At 47.3% G+C, this 21592-nt stretch overlaps 1 protein-coding gene and 1 long non-coding RNA gene across 3 annotated transcripts in view; one reads left to right on the top strand and one right to left on the bottom strand.

Moving 5' to 3' along the window:
- Ppm1h (protein phosphatase, Mg2+/Mn2+ dependent 1H) overlaps window positions 1-21592 on the top strand; it is a 271465-nt gene that overhangs the window by 184476 nt on the left and 65397 nt on the right. For both annotated transcript variants that reach the window (XM_028869590.2, XM_037196732.1), the window contains exon 6: window positions 20158-20276. In XM_028869590.2, coding sequence (XP_028725423.1) covers window positions 20158-20276 — 119 coding nt within the window. The remainder of the gene's footprint in view (window positions 1-20157; window positions 20277-21592) is intronic.
- Window positions 8-12916, bottom strand: LOC119086187. Its single transcript, XR_005089410.1, has 3 exons — window positions 12169-12916; window positions 12010-12082; window positions 8-633 (listed from the first exon to the last, which is right to left on the bottom strand). It is a non-coding gene; the product is annotated as an uncharacterized LOC119086187 (long non-coding RNA).

Genomic DNA, 21592 nt, shown 5'->3' with positions numbered 1-21592 from the left:
GTAAGAGTCATGTGGGTCTGGCAGAGGGTAGTGGTGTTGGGGGTGGGGGTGGGGCGGTGTTGGAGCCGTTTGAGAGGAACACGTTGTTGTGACATGAAAGCAGCCAGCCCCACCACAGCCGAACGACATATGGTATTAACTCCCCCCCACACACACACCTTCTGGATCACACCTCCTGGCTCTGCGTGTGACGACACACTCCACCTCCGTGCATTCATGATTGCGGCTGACTCTTCTCCCACCTGCAGCCAACTGCACTCAGCATGCTCTGCCTCTCCCGTCGGGTCAGTGTGCATAACCCAGCAGGGTCATTCTGAAAAGTGCAGGACTCCTTCCTTGGCCTGCACATCATCAGTTGAGCTCCTGCAGGTCTCGCCATGGATCACATCACCAGAAGGAGCAGCTGAGATCTCCCCGATGGCATGGCACACCTTCACACTCAGACAGGAAGGCTCAGGACCCTTGGGAACCATGCAGGTGTCGAAAAACCTGTTTCTACCTTGAAGATAAATTCTCCTGTAGACGATCTTCCTGGGGGTGAAAGAGTGGGAGGGCTTAGGAGGCCCCCGCTCCCCTTAAGAATCGAAGTTTTATGGAAAGCAGAATGAAACTGTCTTCCTTGTCCGCAAATTCCTGAAAGAAGATGTTGAGCATAAAAGTTAGCCTCAGATAAAAGTAACTTGGGCGCCCCCCTCCAAGTCCCAAGCTACTTTGGGGGCTAAAGTCTCGGAGCATTAGCACAGCGGGTGGGGATCTGTGGAGAAAAATGTTTTCCTGCCAGGATTTCCTTCAAGATAGTAAGACTCCAGTAGAGACCCTCAGCTCTGTGAACAGACCGGTCCAAGCTGCTCACAAAGGTCTTTCCTATGTGTCTCAGCAATGTAGATAGTTGGGTGGGCGGGTTATCAAACATTTCACTTTTATACTCTGTGTGTGTGTGTGAGTGTGTGTGTGTGAGTGTGTGTGAGAGAGAGAGAGAGAGAGAGAGAGAGAGAGAGAGAGAGAGAGCGCACTTGTGTCAAAGGACAACTTGTGAGGGTCACTTCTGTCCTCTTATGTGGCTTCCAGAGATTGAGCTCAGGTCACTTCTGCCTCTGTGCCATCGCTGGCAAGATTTGATTCCTTTGAATGATTTAGAAAGTCGCCCCGTACCTTCACTCAGTTCCCCAGGGAGTGTGTCCAGCTGTAACTCTACAGCATCACCTTTACTAGTTACAAGGTGTGTGTGATAGCAGGAATCCATCCCAGACTAGCCTAAAGTAAGAGCTTTGTCTTCTACCCAATTTGTGTTTGTTTTGGTTGGTTGGTTTAAGGGGTGTTCGAGACAGCCCAGTTCAGCCACAGACTTACAGTGTCCCCTCTCCCCAACACCTTCAACTTGATTCATTGCTTATCTTGTTGTTAGACCAAAACACACCAACGAAAAAGCAACTCGATGAAGCAATGATTCTGTCTTGACTCACAGTTCAGGTGTGTGCGGTGCATCCTGGTGAAGAAGTCACATGGCCAGGAGCTTGCGTCGGCTGGTCACATGACATCCATAGTCAGGGAGCAGAGAGGGGAGGGGGTGATTGCCCGTGTTCCGGTCACTTTCTACATTTTATTTTGTCCATCATTAAAAAAAGGTCTTTCCACCTCAGCCAACCTAATCTACAAAGACCCTCCCAGACACGCCCATCAGTCTACAAATGTCTCTAAGTCCCATCAAATTGACAGAGTAACCGTCACAGCATCTCTCCAAGCACTGGGACAGGAGATGTAAGCCCGATTCCTAATGCTGCTTTCCCGTGTTTGTGGTGGAATGTTCTGGAAGCTGCCAGTGGAGGAGCTCCGCTTTTTTCTTTTTCTCTTGGTAGAAAGAGAAGTGCAAAAGATGCTTGGGAAAGTGTAGAAGATGCTTGACCCCAGTCCCAGTTCTGCTATTCCCTAACTGCATAGCTTTGTGCAGGTCTCCTAAACTTTCTAAGCCTTGATTCGTCACCTCTGAAATGTAGCACTAGACAGGAGGGTCACCAAAGGCCTCTGGGAGGCAAAGGTCATTCCTAGTCGAGTTGATAACAGCTGGCCTGTGTGATTTTCTCTGTCACCCAAGGCTATAAATATGATCTCAGCATAGACCTTGTCACTTCCCACCTAAAGCTTTGAGCTGCCTTCCATGGAGAGAATGCAGCCAGACTTGTTGGCCAACTCAGATCCCCGCTGGCCTCTCAGACACCATTTCCCAGTCACTACCACCACCCATTCCCCCCATCTCCCCACCCCCACCCCCACCCCACTTCAGCCAGATCACTACCTTCCCTATCAGCTCAAGCCACCACCACGGCCTCTCTGACCTACATCCCTATGGAAATTTACTCTGTTTAGAGAGGGCTCTTCCTGTCTCTGCCAGAAGAATTCCTCCTTATCCTTTGAGATGCCAGCACAAAAGACACTTCTGGGAAGTGTCCTCTAATCCTCCTAGGGAGTCAACTCCCACCCCCTACCCCCGCCAGTGCTGGTATCTCCAGAGGCCTGTAGTATGGTTTTCAGGATCTTACTGGGTTTTTTGTTTTGTTTTGTTTTGTTTTCAGATTTCTAGCTTCCTCTCCAGATTGAGTTCTGGAAGGCACGGCTCTTAACCTCAGTCACCTCATTGCTGTGCCTCAACCTAGTGGCTGGCACAGAGCAGACTCTGAGTGGGTGTGGATGAAAGAATGCTGGGTCAGCATTAGACAGTGCTTCCCCACCCCGCACCCCCACCCCCCACCCCCGCCCTCCTGTGCACATGACAGCCACAGCAGAGTATGAGGCATTTGTGTCCTTTGCCTCCATTCTTAGCAGCTCTGACCTTCCACGTCCCCCACTGGCATCCACTTCCTGCTGGAGGCAGTGGATGATAAAAAGTTCATTTCTTGTGCTTTTAAAATTTTTAAGTAGTGTATTTTCTTTATCAGAAAATGAATACAGGGGCTCATTTTAAGGGCGGATAGGAATGGCTGAAGTTGTCTGGGGACAGTGGGGATACGATGCATGTGGCTCTGCGTGACTTCCACAAGTCACGTCATTGATTGCTAATCATCAGTTTTGGGCATGGGAAACCTCAGAAGACCTTGTAGGGATTCAACAATGTGAGATGCGCAGCGTTCCTCTGTGCCATCCAGTCCTTACTTAGCTCTTGTTTGATGAACTTGAGTCTTGCTCCTTCAGATATGTGTTGGTCTATCTGGGTTGTTAAAACAAAATGCCATCAAGTAGCTGGCTTATAAACAACAGAAATGTATTTCTCACAGGCTGGAGGCTGTGAAGTCTGGGATAAAGGCCCTGGAAGTTTCAGTGTTCAGTGAAGGCTCTCATCCTGCTTCATAGAAAGGCTTTTTTTTTTTCAACCTCATGTGACAGGGATGTTCTTGGAAGCCTTTTTGCTCCATCCTTAAGCTATAATCACGCCCACACATGGCCTTACCTCCCAGATATTATCACACAGAGATTTGCCTCTAACACATGAAATCTGAAGGTGTATAAAAATTCATTCTAAAGCAAAATCCTGCCGGCCTGAGATCCGTTTTGTCCAGCTTACTTGGCACTCACTTCTGATGTTGCTAAGATGAAGGGATATTTTGGAGTCTGTCTTGACCAATCAGTGTGGATGCTATTAGTCCACAAAATGGGGCCTAATGGTCAATTTCTAAAAGATGAGGGCACCATCTTCTTATTCCCGACTCCCACAGCAGATAGGCATGAGGACTGGACACCATCAGAATCTAAGCCACCCTGGTTGCCCAGCCTCTTATCCATTCAAGTCTAGGAAGATATGCTCTGAAATGACCTTCTCTGCCCATAATAATCACACAGTGCCGCTGTTTGTAGTGAAGCATTTTAGGTTAAATTATTCGTAATGTAACATGTGAAATCGTTATAACAATTTAGAATTGTTAGAATTAGGAGGTCGTTGACGTAAAGTTTTGAAAATAGTATCAAGTATGAGAGGAAAATGGCCAGAGTGTGGAGTAGACTGCCTTCAGCCCCAGTCCTGTAACGACCTGGGCAACCTCAATTCTCCCTCATAACTTGTTCAGAAATGGGAATGAAAAAACAACCCCTTGGCAAGATAAAACATAGACGTTCTTCAGTTTACAACGCGGCTTTGGCCACTTAGAAACTCATCACAGTTAAATATACCTAAGTCAAAATGCAGCCACTATATCTCATTTCCCAAACATTATAGTTAATCCTTGCCCATGTTCAACATACCCAGCACATGTACACTGGCTCAAGTACAGGCCGAGTGAGGTGGCACACATCTGTAATCCCAGCACTCAGGAGGCAGAGACCGGAGAATCACAGTCAGATCAAGGCTAGTCTGGGCTACAAAGTCAGACTGTGTCTCAAAATAAATGGATAAACACAAATAAGTCACCCACAGTCTGATTTGTAACATAGTAAAGTGCTGGCTAGCTCATTCATTTTCTTGCATGCTCTACTAAAAGTAAAAGTGGGTATACTTTATGCTATCATAGAGTCAAAAAAAAATCATTCAATCCAACCATTGTCAGCCAGGGACCATCTGTGTGTGAACCATCTTATGGTTTTTAAGTCCATTCCCCTGATCTAATTATGAATGGTTGGTGCAACGGTAGTTGGAGTATCCTTTCCCTCCCATGACCTCACCCGATGATGGAAAATCAAGCATCTTCTTCATTCTCAGAACAAATCGAATTTCATGTTCCTATTGTGTGAAGAAACATTTATGATGGACTCATCAGGACATCCAGGCCCTTAGCTGCTTGCTTTGGGTCGCCGTCTGCAATCCCAAGGCTCTCTCCGGCTTGGAGAAATGGATAATGAGCTCTGGGGAGTAGGGAGGGCGGTCAGGGCTCTTTGTGATCTGCCGTGGAGAGGGATGTCTTGGGTACGGACAGTCTGGATGCTTAGGGATTACGGAGCTGGAGGCAGATTGTAGAATGATGAACGTGGCGGTCGTGAATTTTGTTTGGTCTTGCGTCCTGACCTCAGGGCCTCTTCACATGGCTCTTGGGTAACATGAACTTTGTTTCATAGGCTCTCTGACAGGGGTGACTAATAGAGCAGGCTTCTGGGGTTGGTGTGCTCACACAGAAAGTGGCAGGTGTGTATGATGAAGGGATCAGGGGCCCTGTTTTCTTACCCCAGCAGCCAGGGAGACCCGAGGAGCCTACAGGCATGAATAAGCCTGGTTCCTCTCTAGCTGGTTCGGAGGGGGATTTTGTTTGTTGGTAGGTTGGTTTTTCATGGATTGAAATAAATGCTTAAGGGAGTCCATGAAGCTAACCGTGTTCTGAGGGAGTCAAAGTACAGCTAAGCGAGAAGGGGATCTGCATACTGGATATCTCTCAGCAGAACTGAGTGCTTCGTGTCTGTGGCCTCCAGGAAATCACCCCGCCTTTCCTTCGAGTGGCAGCTAGAAATGAATCACCCTTGGGGGGACCTCAGGAGCCCTGAGGTATGAGAGAGGAGGCTCCCCCTCACTTCTGCCTGGACATCTTTATAAACTTCTGGTTTGATGACATTAAGATAATGCTGGTATCATCAAACCCTCCGATAATAGGCTCTGTCCTTGCAGAGCGACCCGTGTCTGCAGCTGGTTTTAATCAAGGACAGTCTACAGACGGGGGGAGGAAAGTGGCCTTCAGATACATTTTTTTGAGACACGAAAGTGCGGCATTATCTGAAGTGACTGTTGGTGGTATCTTGGAACCTCCCCAGCCCCACTCCAGCCTGGTCCCATTTGTCTGCCGTCTCTCTGGTGCTGGGCTTGGGAAGGATTCCAGAGAAGAATGCCGTGCCTCTGAGCTCACTGAGATTTTTCATGCTCAAGAGTTATTTTCACAAAAATATTCCTTAAGGCTGAACCTGCTTTTAAGACCGGAGAGGGGGGGTGTCTACTGCAGTGGTTCTCAACCTGTGGGTCACAACCCTTTTGGCATTTGAACAACCCTTCCACGGGGTCACATATCAGATACCCTGCATATCAGATATTTAGATTACGAATCCTAACACTGGCCAAATCACAGTCATGAAGTCGCAGCGAAAATAATGTTATAGTTGGGGGTCAGCACAGCATGAGGAAGCGTATTCAAGGGTCGCAGCGTTAGGAAGGCTGCGAAACACTCATCTAATGGGAAGTTCAAGTGCGCTTCCGAGTAAAAAGGCAGGCGCCCCACTCCATCCTTGACAGCGGTGATTCGACCTATTAACCTCAGGTTAGTGGTGGTGGTGGTGGTGGTGGTGGTGGGTGGTGGTGGTGATGGTACAGAGTCTGCCCTCTGATTGTGCCATGGCAGAGTGTATGGATTTTGGGGGGAGGACACCACTCTGATCCCAGCGTCCTTGACACTTTAACTTTGTCTCGTAATATTGCATGTAAGTTTCGTATTTTCTCATTAAACAGTGGCAGGCTGAAAACCGCCGTGGCCTGTTTCTCTGTTTCCTGTAGGCTCCAGGGACTATGTGGAAGTGTCCTTGGGACCCTTTCTTGAAATCCACACATGCCAAGCAGAATTTTATCAGTTCTCAATCCAGTAATAACCTACATACACGAACTCCGTTCTTGTCACTTGGAGATGGACATGCGGTCACACCTATGCCACAGCAGAAGACAGTGTTGGGGTTACAGTCCTCATCGTCCCTCTGGTTTGAGACCTTTGTTTTTTTTCCACTGTACATGTCAGACTAGTGAACCCTTGAGCTTCCAAGGGCTCCCCTGTCTCCATCATCTCCCTGTGTCATAGATGCTGGTGTTAAGCATCTGGCTGTGTGTGTGTGTGTGTGCGCGCGTGCGTGAGTTCTGGGACTTCAGGTCTTCATACTTGTATGAAGCTGTTTTTTTTTTTTTTTTTAACCCACTGAATCAATTCCCCAGCCTCATTTTGAGATCTTTGCTTCTTAAAACAGGGTCTCACTGTACAGTCCTGACTTCCTAGAACTCACTGTGTAGACAAGGCTAGCCTTGTCTCACAAGAGCTCTGTCTGCCTCTGCCTCCCCAGAGCTGAGAGTAAAGGTGTGTGCCCATCACGCCTGGCCACTTGGAGATTTTTAAGGGCAAACTATGGCTAAGAGTTCCTCACGAAAGAACCTAACGCATATGTGTTAAATGTGAAATCAGCCATTTCACATTTTCCCTTCTCTCCCCTCCTCCACCCTCCAACCAAAACAAGGACGTGGGCAGCCTTCCCGGCGGAAGAGCCTTCCCATCCAACTATAGCGTGACGGTCAGTGATTGCCAGTGGCCTGACTTACATTCATTTCATTTCATTTCTGACCTTAGATTTTCTATCATGATAAACCGTCCTGAATTGTACTGCATCCTTCTCATGTAGTCTGATGAGAATTTTCCCTTCTAAGGGCAAGAAAAAAAGAGAGCTCGCTCAACTGGTTTTTTTGTTTTTGTTTTTGTTTTTGTTTTTTTTGGTTATTTTTTTGTTGTTGTTTTGATTTTGATTTTTGGTTTTTTGTTTCATTTTGGTTTTATTTCTTTGTTAACCGAATGATTTCAGTGAAGTTCTGCCTTTCAAATTTTGAGAGGTCTGGCTCTATTTCTTAATCTCAAAGCCATAGTTGGACTTAGGAGAGCGCTGCCTCTGGTGGAATCCGCCATCTTATTTGATACCTAAGTGTCTTGACTCCCTGTATCCTGCTGATGGGAATAGAGACCGAAGGCCCTCTTTGAGGAGGGTGTGGCAGCCACTCCTGAAGCAGAGCATGCCCTGGCCCAGCAGCTGCATTCTTGGGTACCTACCTCAGAGAGTTGTGTGCACATGTTCACGGAAACACTAGACTGTGTATAGGGTGCTGTTTGTCAGAGTCCAAACTGGTACCTGTCCAGCTGCCCACAGAAGAGGGAATGAGTGTGTAAATCATGGCTCCATCCCAGCCTGAAATGCTTTATGGTGCTGAGAATGGAAAAAAATTATAGCTGTATACAACATGATGGATCTCAAAGTTGTTTCTGTGCCCCACCCCCCAGTGCTGGGGACTGAACCCAGCGCCTAGTAAGCATAATAAGACCTCCTCTACCAACCTATGATCTCGGACTTAATTTGTGACTAAGGGGACTACAAGAAAGTACAAAAATGGGGTTTGGGAGATGCCTTAGTGAGTAACAGCACTTGCTGAGCCAAACTTGAGGATCTGAGTTCAAATCCCCAGAACCCACATAAAAAGCCAGGTGTGATCACATGTGCACCTGCAACCCCAGAACTGTAGGGAAGGAAAGCAGGATTGTTGGCATCTGGCGAGTGCCAGCCTGGCTCTAGGTTTAGTGCCAAACCCTCCTGCCAGTGAGGTCTCGTCTCTGAAGGTCACAGGAGGGGCACCAAGTGTTTGAGCTCAAGATTAGTACAAACAGAGCACGTCTCATTTTTATCACTAAAGCAAGCAAAACATGAGGCGACGTGTACAGTTAGCTCAGACAGATACAAGTACAGTGAGGGAATACACCAGGTGCTGTGTCTTATGAACATCATCTTTGGTCGTGAGAAACGAACCAAGTACATTCCTCCCGGGCCTTTGCCTTTCCCACAGAGAACATGTGGGCACGGCAGAGCATTCCCTTCGCATCCTTGCTTTCACGTGCATTCACTTATCATAGTTGATGCAATGCTTTCTGGAAGGCCACCCTGTGGGAAAAGCATTCTGCACTCTTGCCCAACCATAGTTCCCAGTAGGTTCACAGCTTTCTTACACAGATCAGCGAGAGACCCTGTCTCAGAGGAATAAAGGGAGGAATGATAATAGAACAGGTCATTGTCCTCTGATCTCCGTACATGTACACATAGGCACATGCATACACACACACACATATGTACACATGTACACACAGGGCACACACATATAAGTTCAAAAAACAGCCAAAGCCAATCTCGAAGTTGGAGCAGTGCTTCTCTCTAGGGTAGCCACGGGGGTCATGTGGAATTGGAATTATAGAAGAAGGGGCCCCTAAGGGGCTGGGAATGTTCCTTTTTTAAAAAAATTTCTTTTGTATATGGATATTTTTGTTTATTTGTTTTTAATTAATTATACAGCATATATGACAGCAGGCCAGAAAAGGGCACCAAATCTCCTTATAGATGGTTGTGAACCACCATGTGGTTGCTGGGAATTGAACTCAGGACCTCTGGAAGAGCAGTCGGTGCTCTTAACCTCTGAGCCATCTCTCCAGCCCGAGAATGTTCCTTTTTAAGTGCTAGCTACATAAGTGTGTTGTTTGTGAAAACTTATCACCCTGTAAATATATTATATAAACTCGTTACACTGTATAGTATACTTCACTGAAGTGCTTTAGGTAACTGTGCCTTTTATTCAACTGTACGGTGTGTTTTTTAGGAAGAGCTTTTCCACATCCCTCAGGAAGCCTGTCACCTCTTTGCCCTGCACCATGCGCTCTAAGGGGCACCTCTGAGGCTCCTCCAAACATAGAGCTGTTCTCTACCTTTGTGCATATTTGGCCTGTGCTGGGCCAGTGCCCCCCCCCCCCCCCCCCCCCGCCTCCACGGCTCTTGGGCACCTTGCAGAGTCTCTCTGGCATCTCCTTTCTCCACCATGGAAATCCCATTGTCTCCCCTTAGTCTCGGGGTGTGATGGCCGTTTCACTGGTAAAAAGCCTCCCTCTTCCCCCACATTGTGAGTTCTAAGCAGCAGGACCCCTGTGCTTACGTATTGAATATCTGAATTGTGAAGGAGCTCATGTGCTTCTTATGTGAATTTCTTTGTCTGGCTACCTCGCCTCAAACCTGACACGGTATCCTTTTTGCCTGGCACCACTCACTAGTCAGTTGACACAGAGTAGCAAAAGAGATGTTATTGCCCAGCAGAAGGAAAGGGAGGAAGTGCATTGTATTTCTAGCAGGCAGTTACCTGTAGCCTCAAGATCCACTGTCTGTCCACTGGAAGCTTAGTGTTCGGTACTTAGCCTTTGGATATAACCTGGCTCCCTCTCCTTGGGATCTGGGTTGCCTGTTCTGGCTTCTATTTCTCCTCCCCTGCCAAAGTTCTCAGAGGTCTGCTCAGCCCGTAAAGGCATCTCTCAGCACCGTGTGCTGGAGTGAGACAGACCCATGTGGATGTTCCTAGCATGCATATATCTAGATAACATCATCAAAGAGAAAGATAGAAAATGTATTCAGCATATCTGATAAATATGGAATGTTTAGGGAAATGTCCAGAGGTTTTTGTTTGTGAGTGGACATGGGTCCTGTATACTTGATCCCACCTTGGATTTGATCCACATCTTTGTTTTATATTGTTTTCTTTCTTTGTTTGTTGGAGACAGGGTTTCTTTGTATAGCCTTGACTGTGCTGGAACTCATTATGTATGTAGACCAGGATGGCCTCAAACTCACAGAGATTCATCTGCCTCTGCCTCCCAAGTGCTGGGATTAAAGGCGTGTGCACCACAGTCCAGCCTTGGTCCACATTTTTAGCAAGTTAGCATCTCTATGAAATGTGCCTTGGGGGGAAAAAAAACTGTAGTAATGTATGCATATTTATGAACTGCCCAGATATGGGAAGTGGAGTAAACCATGCCAGAATTATTCATGATTCTTACAATTTAAGAGCCAGGAAGTCATTAAGTTTTATTGCTTGAAGGAATCTAACAAACTCTCCCCACATTTTGCAGATTTTTAAATGTTGGAGCTTGCTGCTTCAAGTGAAATTGAGGTTTAAAAAAAAAAAAAAAACCACTTGTGGAACACCAGACTCAAAAATGCTAGTGTAAGCCATCCTCCTGTCAAACCGGGCCAGGACAAGTGAAGCCATTCCGAACAGTCATGACCCTTGGGTGCTGGAGGAAGTTTCCACATTCCCAGCTTGTTTGGCCGCTCTGCGTTTGCCAACCCTGCTGGCCTCTCAGGAATTCACAGGCTTCCCCCATCCCCTCCTGGGAGCCAGGCCTCTCCCAGTGACTTTAACAAAACCATTAAAACAAGGCTCAGCGAAGAAGCCCTTTCCATCACTTTAAGAACCTCACTCAAACCCTGGTTTCTCCTAAAAAGTCACAATTTTTTAGAGACTCTTTTTAATGGAAGCAATCTGGGCAAAGGATTATGGGTCAGGGATAGAACACTTACCCATCATACCTAGAAAAAAAAAAAGAAAAAAGAAAAAGGAATCTGTGTCCGGTGGTAGAAATACTTACCAATATAGAAATTAAAAAGAAATTCTCAGATAACATTTTGTTTGGTTTGGTTTTGTTTTCGAGACAGGGTTTCTCTATGTAGACCAGGCTGTCCTCAGCTCACAGAGATCTGCCTGCTTCTGCCTCTGCAAGTGCCGGGCTTAAAAGTGTGCACCACCACCTCCCTGTCAGATAACATTTTTGTAATATGTTGATGACTGTGGACATATTTACTTATGCATCATGCCTGTTAGACCTCTGTTAGTTTTTGTCAGCTTGACACAGACTAGGGTCACCTAGGAAGAGGGAGCCCTACTAAGGAACTGCATCCACCAGAGTGGACTGATACCATGTCTGTGGGGCATTGTCTCGGTTAATGACTGAGATGGGAGGCCCAATCCACGGTGGGTAGTGCCATCTGGGGCAGATAGTCCTGGGATGTATAAGAAAGCAAGCTGAGCCAGCCCCTCAGTGGTCCACCATGGTTTCTTCCTTTTTTGTTTGGTTTGGTTTGGTTTTTCGAGACAGGGTTTCTCTGTGTAACAGCCCTGGCTATCCTGGATCTCACTCTGTAGCCCAGGCTGGCCAGGAACTCACAGAGATCCACCTACCTCTGCCTCCCGAGTGCTGGGATTAAGTGTGCACCACCACCGCCCGGCCCTCCATGGTTTCTGCTTGAGTTCCTTCCCAGCTACACTCAAGGACAGACTATGGAAATGGAAGCCAAGTAAACCCTCTCCCATCCAGGTTGGCTTTGGTCAGGAAGCAAATTAAGGAAAGACCTAGATATCAAGTTTCATGGTAATTATAAGAAATGATAACGACTAACGAACAGAAATCTCTTTCTCTGAAACCCGAGAAAGATTTGTTTATTTACCTTCTGCAGTGGTACCTCCCTTCAGAAGTAAAGATGTTCCTTCGTGGTAGATTGAAGTGTGATCCTAATTAGTCTGAACAATAAAAACTGTGAGTCGGATATCAGGGTGAAAGCTGAATGATCAGAGAAGCAGAGCAGCAGCCGCCAGAGACTTCTTACCTCTATGGATCCTCAGACGAGAGGCCAAGATCTGTCTCCACCTCCCGAGTGCTGGGATTAAAGGTGTGAGCCACCACCACCTGGCCTCTGCAGTTAACGTGTGGCTAGCTCCATCCTCTGATCTCCAGGCGAGCTTTACTTATCAGAACACAAACAAAATATCATTCAACAGTAGGCGTAGGAGGGTGCCTCTGGAATGGAAATCTCATGTCCTGCTGTAGAGGAAAAGGGCCAAGGCGGAGCAAAAGAGCGTTTGTGTGCCTTCCATCTTCTGAGCATGCTGTATTCTAGGTTTACGTGCCTGACTCTGTCATACCAACTCGCAGGGTGGTTAACAAGCGTCTTGGGGGAAAACTCCTTCCAATGAAGGAGCCATTCATCTGTCTTCTGTGGATCCAACTGGTTCTGTGGAAGGAACGGGCTGGGCAGGCATCAGACTTGGGTAGCCGCATTCCTGGAGTGGGAGTCAGCTGGCTGTAGTCAGTGGCTGAGCTTTGAGGTGTGTGGTGTGCTGCGGTTGTTTGAGAAATGCAGTGTCAACGATGCTCTGATGAGACACGGGACGTGGTGAAAACTGTGACCTCCTTGACTCTGAATTGAAACACAGTGAGAGCTGTGGTATGCTTCATGTGAAAAATTCTGGGGGAGTTTTAAGCCGTACACAGATGGTCCCCCATTGATTGATAGTTAGGTTCCCGACTTTCCAACCTCAGGATAGTATGAAAGGGAAACACAGCTAATAGAAACCGTACTTCAAATTTTAAATTCTGCTTTATTTTATTTTGAGATAGAGGACCACTATGTAGTTCAAGCCAGCCTGGAAACTGTGGTTCCCCCTGCCTCAGCCTCATGTGCTAGGATTACAGGCACGGACCACAGCCAGCTGAATTTTGAATTTCTGTCTTTGTCTAGGCTAGAGATGTGCAATAATGCTGGGTGGTGGCAGCAAGAACATGCCCTAACTTCCTGTCAGCCGTGAGGTCACTGGGGTTGTCAGTGGAGACTCCACGGTAGACTGTGTTACTCTGCTACAGTGTTAGCACTGTTAGACACACTTCAGCTCCACAGTGGGTGCACCGGAGTTGTAACCACATCATAATCTAGAGTATCTGAACTTTACCTACATATCCCATACTGTGTGTGGACCAGGCTGGGAAAACGGCTGCGTGAGTGAGCTCTCTTGCTCTGCAAGCATTCAGACCTGAGTTCAAGTCCTCAGTACCCGTGTGAAAAGCCAGGCATGACTACACCTGTTTGTAGGCCCAGCAATGGTGGGTGGAGACGGGTGGATCCCCAGAGTCCCCTATCCAGCCCGTCTCAATGAAGTCCTGCCCAGTGAGAGACCCTGTCTCAAGGCAATAAGGGAAGACATTGCACATGCTGCTTGATCGCTGCATGAGCAAGCACAGGCATGTTCCCCTGCATGCTTACGTGCATGCACCACGTGCAAACAGCACACACACACACACACACACACACACACACACGATAGAAACATAGCCAAACTGATAGACCATGGGAAACTTGTCTTAAAGGAACTCCTCCAAAAAGAGTAAAATAAACTTTTGAAGCGGTTAAAGAGCATCATACACTATTTAGGTGGCAACCCTAGTTTTCTCTCTGAGAGGTAGAAGAGTGATGTCACATCTAACCCAGAGGCATCTGTGTCAACAAGCCATCTGTACAGCCTCCCAGGTAAATGAATACTGGCAAAATGGGCACAGGGGTGCCTGGCGAAAGCACCATTGGAGGGTCTAATCTCCCTTCTGTGAGGAAACAAAGTGCCTGGACCTCTCCGTGCATTGCCCTTGTAGAAGAGAGGAGATTTTTACCTCCTTATCCGTTGCTGGGTTCATAGCTAATAACCCGGCCACAAAAGATAAGATAAAAGCCTAAAAGTTAATTAATATAAATTGCATTTGACGCCGGATTCTTTCAAGGCAACAAGCGGAAGAAAATCGGTAACGTTTGTGGCTAGTCATGTGTCGGTGTGCTTGGAGAATGAAATAAGAGAGAAAGAGAAAGAGGGTGAATGCTACAAGTCCAGCTCATTCTTGGTGTGTCTGGTACCAGTGTGTATGTAACACGGCTTCTGTAGGACAAGCTCCCCCGTCCCTATCCTATATTACCAGGCTGGTCTCTACCTCCCGCCTCAGCCTCCGGAGTAGCTGAGACTCTAAGTGTACATACACCACAGTGTCAGCTTGGAGTAAGGGTCTTCCAGCCTGTTTTCGGAAGGAAGTCAGCTAAGTTCTGTGGCTTCAGGGGAAGAGGATCCGGAGCGAGCAACTCTTCCAGTCTCTGTGACCTGAGTGCTACCTGCACTTCCCACCACTTCCACAAATACCTGAAGGACATCAACTTCAAAGGAGAAAGATGTTTTCTTTTGACTCAGAGTTCGGAAGACTCAGTGCACAGGTTGCTCAGGCCGTTGCTCTGGAGTCTGTACAGAAGGCTGCTCATCTCATAGCGGCCAGGAAGCAAACAGATCAGAAGGTACCAGAGCCCAGTCGCTTCCTTAAGGGCACTCCATCAGTGGTGGTAGAACTTGCTTCCAATAGCCCCCCCCCCTCTGTTTTTAAATTTAAAAAAAAAATTTTTTTTTGAGTTTTTAGAGACAGTCAGATGCATAGGCCAGGCTAGCCCTGAACCTCAACCTTCTGAGAACTGGGATGACAGGCCTGTGCTACCACATCTGGCAGGCCCCGCCTCCCAGGAGTGCCACAGGCTGGTAACCAAGTCTTCAGTCATGGGCCTTTATGGGACACTTTCAGATCCTAGCCGCCCACGACAGTTTCCTCGGAACCCAAGCTGCCATTTTTGAGATATGGACCCTGAACCCCGTCACCCTCTCCATGACTGAATTGGTGAAAGCGTGTGACCTGAAAACATGATTTGGATTCAGCGTATTTTTGTGAATGTGTTTGTTGGTCATGCACCTCTGTGTCCAGTGTCTGTATATACAGTATTGTGACAGAGGACCCCTGACTGGGTAATTTGTGAAGAACAGAAATGTTTTGCTCCCAATTCTGGACAGTCGAAGATCAAGGTGCCAACGTCTGATGAGGTTTTCCCTGCATCCTCACGTGGTAGAAAGCAGGAGAGAGAGAACACAAATTCACACCCAACTGGCCATGGCTGCAGAACATTAATGACCTAACTACCTCCAGAAGCATGTACTGAGAAGTGTTGTCAACATACGAATTTGAGGAGACACATCCAGACCATAGCACACACTCATTTACATAAACATACATCTGTCATACATAGCAGTCTGTGCATATGTTATAACACACACACACACAAGCTTCTACACTCATGCATGTAACTGTTTTTTTATTTTTATTAAACTTTCTTCTTATTTATTCCTTGTGTCTTTCACGTCATGCATCTCTATCCCATTCATTTCCCATCCCTTCATATCTACCCTCTGTCCTTGCAGCCTCCCCTCCAAAATTAAATAAAATTTAAGAGGGGGGAAAAAATCTTGTCGTGGAAGCTGTGGTGACACAGTGAATCACGCAGTAAACCCTCTTGTCCACATATCTTTACTTGCAAGTGTTCATTGCAAAGAGTCTTTGGTCTGGTTCAAGGCCTCTGGTTTCTGCTGCACTATTATTGATGCTGGGCCCTCACTGGGACTCCTCTTGAATATCCTGCTGTTGCCCTGTGTTGTGGAGATCCTGCAGCTTTAGGTCCACAGGACCAGCCCCTTCACGTGCTCCAACAGATCACAGATGGCGTGGATGTTGGGGTGGTCCAACTCATACCCCTGGTTCTGGGCCGGGGTAGTTGCAGGGTTGGACAGCCCACCAGCTCTCCTCCATCCTCGCCACCAGGGTGAGCTCTCCAGCATAGCCCTGGCTACTTCATGCCTATGAGCAAGGGGTGGGGCTAATTCTCCTACTTCCACACCCTCAGGGTTGGCTCTCCCATGCCTGGATCATGAGGGCCAGCTCTACTGTGCAAGGTGCAGGGAGGGACCACTCTCCCGAGTGCTGCAGCTGGTGAGGGGCAGCTCCTGCTCTTATGACCTCAGGGCCAGCTCTCCCACCTGTCGTAGGCAGCATGGGGCCCCCGAGGAAGAGGCGTCTCCCCTCCCCCAGCCCCCACACCATATGGCAGATGAGGGTCGGGGCAGGAGCTCCCATGCTCACATTCTGGGGGCGGTTCACCTGCACCCCAGTCAACAGGATCAGCTCTGCTGTGCTGCCCAGTTTGAGGTGCAGCGCCCGCTTTCCCCGGTGCTGAAGCCGGGAAGGGGTATGCCTGTTTCTTAATAACCCGCTTTTAACAGTAAAATCAGGCATGTTGTTTGCTTCTTATTAAATGATTTTTATTTATTTTTTTGTCGTTTTGGGTTTTGTCTTTTGTTTTTGTTTTGTTTTGTTTTTACAGTTCAATGGTGAGATACATCCTTGTAACCAAACTATGTTCGGATCCATGTTGTGTTTTTTTGTTTTAGGGGTTTTTTGTTTTGTTTTGTTTTGTTGGTTTTTCAACACAGGGCTTCTCTGTGTAGCTTTGAGCCTTTCCTGGAACTCGCTCTGTAGCCCAGGCTGGCCTCGAACTCACAGAGATCCACCTGGCTCTGCCTCCCGAGTGCTGGGATTAAAGACGTGCGCCACCACCGCCCGACCCGTGTTGTGTGTCTTTTTAACTACTGTTTTGGACTGTGTGATCTAAGAGCAGAAGATAACAGGCCTTCCAGGGACCCTCTTACTGTTTGTGTGAACGTGTGGGGGAGTTGCCAGGCCATACAGGATGGCTGGGAGTTTCAGTGGGGTATTTAGCTCAGGCCCAGAGCCACCCAGTCCTAGCTGATGAACTTGGATTTGGTGCCTTAACCTTTTTAGGCCCATTTCCTTGGGTTTTGTTTTGTTTCTTTGCTTGTTTGTTTGTTTTGATTTATTTTTAAATATTTGGAAATGGACTGTTTTTAAAGATTCATTTCTATTTCCTGTGGATGAATGGTCTGTCTCTATGCATGCCTGTTACATGCGAAGGTCAGACAAGGTCATCGACCTCCCTGGAACTGGAGTTGAGGATGATGACGAGGCCCCATGTGAGTGCTGGAAACCCAAGTCCCTGTGCAGGAGCAGCGAGTGCTGTTAACTGCTGAGCCATCTCTCCGGCCCCTTTCCTTGTCTTAAGCTGAGTTCCTGTCACAGACTTTTGTGGTACTGGTGAATGAGATATAGGGTGTGAAGTACTTGGATAAGGTGCACGGTAACCTCTAAATCAGTCCGTCCAACCTAGGGATAGGACCTGGACCAAACCTCCATGCTGATGGAGCCTCAGAGTCCGGGAAGAGGATGAGGGTACATGAGGGATGCTCCTGTTCATTGCCACTGAACTTCTGTTCTTTAGTCCTAACTTTCTTTTCATTGGTTTGTTTGAGTTTTGTTTGTTTGTTTTTATTTTGGGGAGGGGGGAGTTTTGTTTTGGTTTGTTTGGGTTTTTTGTTTTTTTTGTTGTTGTTGTTGTTGTTTTGTTTTTCGAGACAGGATTTCTCTGTGTAGCTTTGCGCCTTTCCTGGGACTCACTCTGTAGCCCAGGCTGGCCTCGAACTCGCAGAGATCCGCCTGGCTCTGCCTCCCGAGTGCTGGGTTTTTTTTTTTCTTTTCAAGACAGGGTTTCTCTTTGTATCCCTGCCTGTCCTAGGACTCACTCTGTAGTCCAGGCTGGCCTCAAACTCAAAAAGATCCACCTGTCTCGCTCCCAAGTGGTGGGATTTAAAGGTGTGCACCTCGACTCCCAGTTCCATCCCTTGGTCTTTAACGGTGGGTCAGTCCTAATGAGAAAACCCTAACTACACTTGGGGTGTGGCTGCTACCTGGGCAGGTCACTGGTGTAGTCACACAGGGCCTTGTATTTAGTTTTATGCACTGCTGTCCCTGTCCCTTGAAATTCTGTTCTGGGACCCACAAATTAAATAGCGGTAGGGAGTCCTCCTGCCTAAGACTTTTGGAAGGATGTAGTGAGAGAACTCAGAAAGCGCTGCGCATAATAATCATTAGATGGATATAAAAGTCGTGTGTGTGTGTGTGTGTGTGTGTGTGTGTGTGTGTGTGTGTGTGAATATGGGGGGTCAGGGTATACCGTAGTGACCGTGGAAGTCAGAGGACAATGTCAGGTGTCATTTCTCACCTTCTGCCTGGTCTGAGATGAGGTCTCTTGTTCACCCGTGTATCTGGCTGGGCTCCAAGCTTCCAGGGATTCTCCTGTCTCTTGGCCTCCCATCTCCGCCATGGGAGAACCAGCGCGGCAGACACATAATACTGGGCCGGCTTTGTGTGGGTTTAGGAACTCGAACTCGGGTCTTCGTTCTCGGGCCGCAAGGGCTTTCCCCACTCCGCCATCCCTCCAGCCCTCGGCGCTGTTTTTCCTGGGCAGAGACAACCGCGATGAGAACCTTTAAGATCTCTAATTATGAAAATGTCAGTCATAATGTCACTGCAAAGGCAGTGAAACCAAGGCTCAAGAATTAAATAACTCATTAAAATCACAAAATTAATGAATGCGGAGCTTGATGGCTCTTAATACCAGCTGGCTCTATTACATACCAGTTTTAGTTTTCTTCCTTCTCCGGGGAGCTCGTCTCCGTGAAGCCTGGTATGGAAGCTTCCTTATTACCTGTCAGAGTTATCGGGAAGGAGGCTATGGGTAATACCTGTTGTAGGTTGGGCGTCCCTCATCCCCAAATCTAAAATTGGAAAATGCTCCCAAACCTGAAAATGTTGTAAGCGTTGACATAACGCCTTAAATGGAAAATTCCACCCTTGACCTTGTATGAGAGGTTGCAGTCAAAACATACACGGAAAACACTGTACAAAAATCACCTTCAGACCGTCTATAAGGTGTTTCTGAAACATAAATGAATTTTATGTCGGCTTGGGTCCCATCCCTAAGATGTGTACCTGGAAATATTCCAGTTGTGCACCCCCCCTGCTCCCCAAACACTTCCAGCCCTAAGCACTTCAGATAGGGATACTCAGCTTGTACCCGTTAACTGAGGATGGGGCCATCTGTCCTAAGACGGGGATCCATCCCTTGCCGGCCATGATGTCCGCTGCCCACTCTTCCCTGTCATAAGGTGAGGCAGTCCATTCCACCACAGTGCCCTCATGCAGGAGGAGTTGGGCGTGATGTGGGAAGGTTCTAACACAGATATGCAGGTTTGTGGCTTCGGCTGGGAAGTCGAAACGTGACCAGTTCATCTCTTAAATAGCTAGATTTGGATTTTGAGCCTAACAATGAGAGTGTTTCAAAGCAACCCCCGGATGCGACTGTTTTGTTCGGAGGCTTTTGTAATGTGAACAGAGATTTGCAGGGAATGAGAGAAGCCATCTGTTCTGGAGTAGTCTAGCAAATGACTACAGAGCAAGCTGGAGGTGGGGGGCGGGGTGAGTCCAGCAGGAGACTTCTGTGATGTATTGAGTCCCCCTGTGAGGAAGCTGGCTCCTGTGTGTTCTGGAGGCCCACGTGCAGCTCTCAAAGGCAAATCCATGGGAACTATGTTGAGTGAGAGAAGAGAAGGGCAAGGGAGGGACCAGGGGAACCTCGCTGGCCTTCAGTCTAGCCCACATGCTTTCCAGAAAGTGAAACCATCTTGAATTTGAACTACAAAGTCAACTTCGAAGAAGCCCATGCGTGCTCACCTCTAAGCCATTATTGGCTCTGCATGCCTTTTGATTACAATTAACTTATCAAATCCATGCCTTTTGATTACAATTAACTTATCACATGCAACAGTGACAGCCCTTGGAAGTCACAGGTAGGGTTTTTGTTTACTTACCTTCTGTGAGTGTTTAAATTCTGAAATGTATTTACTGCCCTCAAAATAAGGAGACAGTTTTCCTGTTTTTGTACTAAGGCTTTGTCTCAATTTGCAAAACATACTCAAGTTTTATTTTGTCTTCTAAAATCTGTGTGTGGCTTTTTCTTTTTCTTTTTTTTTTTTTTTTTTCTTTTTCTTTTTGCTATTAGGCGTTCATGCAGCCTCACTTGCTGGGAAATGAATTCACACATTTGGAGTTTCCAAGGAGAGTGCAGAGGAAAGAACTGGGAAAGAAGATGCTCTACAGAGACTTTAACATGACAGGCTGGTAAGAGCTCACCTCCCGCCACTGCCTAAGCACTATCGCATGTCACCCCCGAAAGCCACCAATGCGAATGCAGCCGGGCACCTGGGCCCAAGGTGAAGGACGAGAGCCCACATCCACCAGTGGTCAGATCACCTGTGTTCCTTTGCTTCTCTGGTGTTCTGAGGCCCTCCTGGGTGACACCAGAAGCCACGAACCTGACTTAAGTCCTTGATTCACACGACACAGTCATTTCGAGGCTTTTCAAATATATTATACTTTGTAATTTTTTTAAGAGCAGGGCAATCAAAGAGATAGAAGGGATGTGACTTAGTGAGCCACGCTGGCTGGGGTTTGAATTCCAGTTCTGAGCTTCTAAATGAGCAGTGTTGGATAAACTAACCCAGGAGCCCATCTTTTCATGGATGAAGTGGGGAAGGGTGTCACCTGTGAGGAATCCCTGTGGAGCCTGGAGAGATGAGCTGTTTTCTTTAGAGGTGATCCTCTGTATCCATAGGGGTTAATTTGCTCCACAATACTCTACCGGTACCCGAATCCGAGGATGTTCAAGTGCCTGATAGGAAATGGCACAGTGTTTGTGTGTAGTCTATGCTTCCCTTTATATTCCAAATCCTAGTAGACAACTTAAAATATTCAGCCCAATGTAAGTACGACATACATGGTTGTTCTATCCTTTAGGAAATCGTGACAAGAAAAAGTATCTGGGCATTTTCACTAGATGCTTGCTATATATATTTTCCATCCTCGAATGATGGAATCCACACTTTCAAAACTTACAGACAGCTTGGATATGTTTTATCACATTCAGGGTGAAGTAAGAACTCCTGACATGGTTGCCTTATTCCCCAAACACACCCATACAAGCACCAAGACCTTGATCTGTGGCTGACCAGTTGACTCATGTTGACTAAGACCCCATTCACTCTGTCTGAATAATAGGCAGGATGATGGAGCTCCTCGAAATGAGGTTGGCGTGAGAAAACACCGCCTCTCATGTTGAAGGGAGTGTGTGTAATGATGGCTCCGCTGCCCTGAGCTCCTAATGAGAGGGCCTCTTGCCAACCTGAAGGACAGGAGAAGATTGAGACCATTTTCCCTTTCCTCACCATGTTGCCAGCGGAGGCAGCAAATATATCCTCTCTTCTTCCTGGTCAGCAGTTGTAACAGATGACCACGGTCCAGATTGCCATGGTGATGACGTCGAAGCTGGGGTCACGAAGGAACAAGGGACATAGAAACTGGTCTGAGGGACCTCTGGTTGTCCTTTTAGTCTTTTGTTTGTTTGTTTGTTTGTTTGTTTTCGTCTTTCAGTAGGTGGA

Source organism: Peromyscus leucopus, chromosome 18 (genome assembly GCF_004664715.2).
Source record: "Peromyscus leucopus breed LL Stock chromosome 18, UCI_PerLeu_2.1, whole genome shotgun sequence".
NCBI classification, from domain to species: Eukaryota; Metazoa; Chordata; class Mammalia; order Rodentia; family Cricetidae; genus Peromyscus; species Peromyscus leucopus.
Note: the sequence above shows the minus strand (reverse complement) of the source record. Positions and strands in the feature narration are given on the sequence as shown.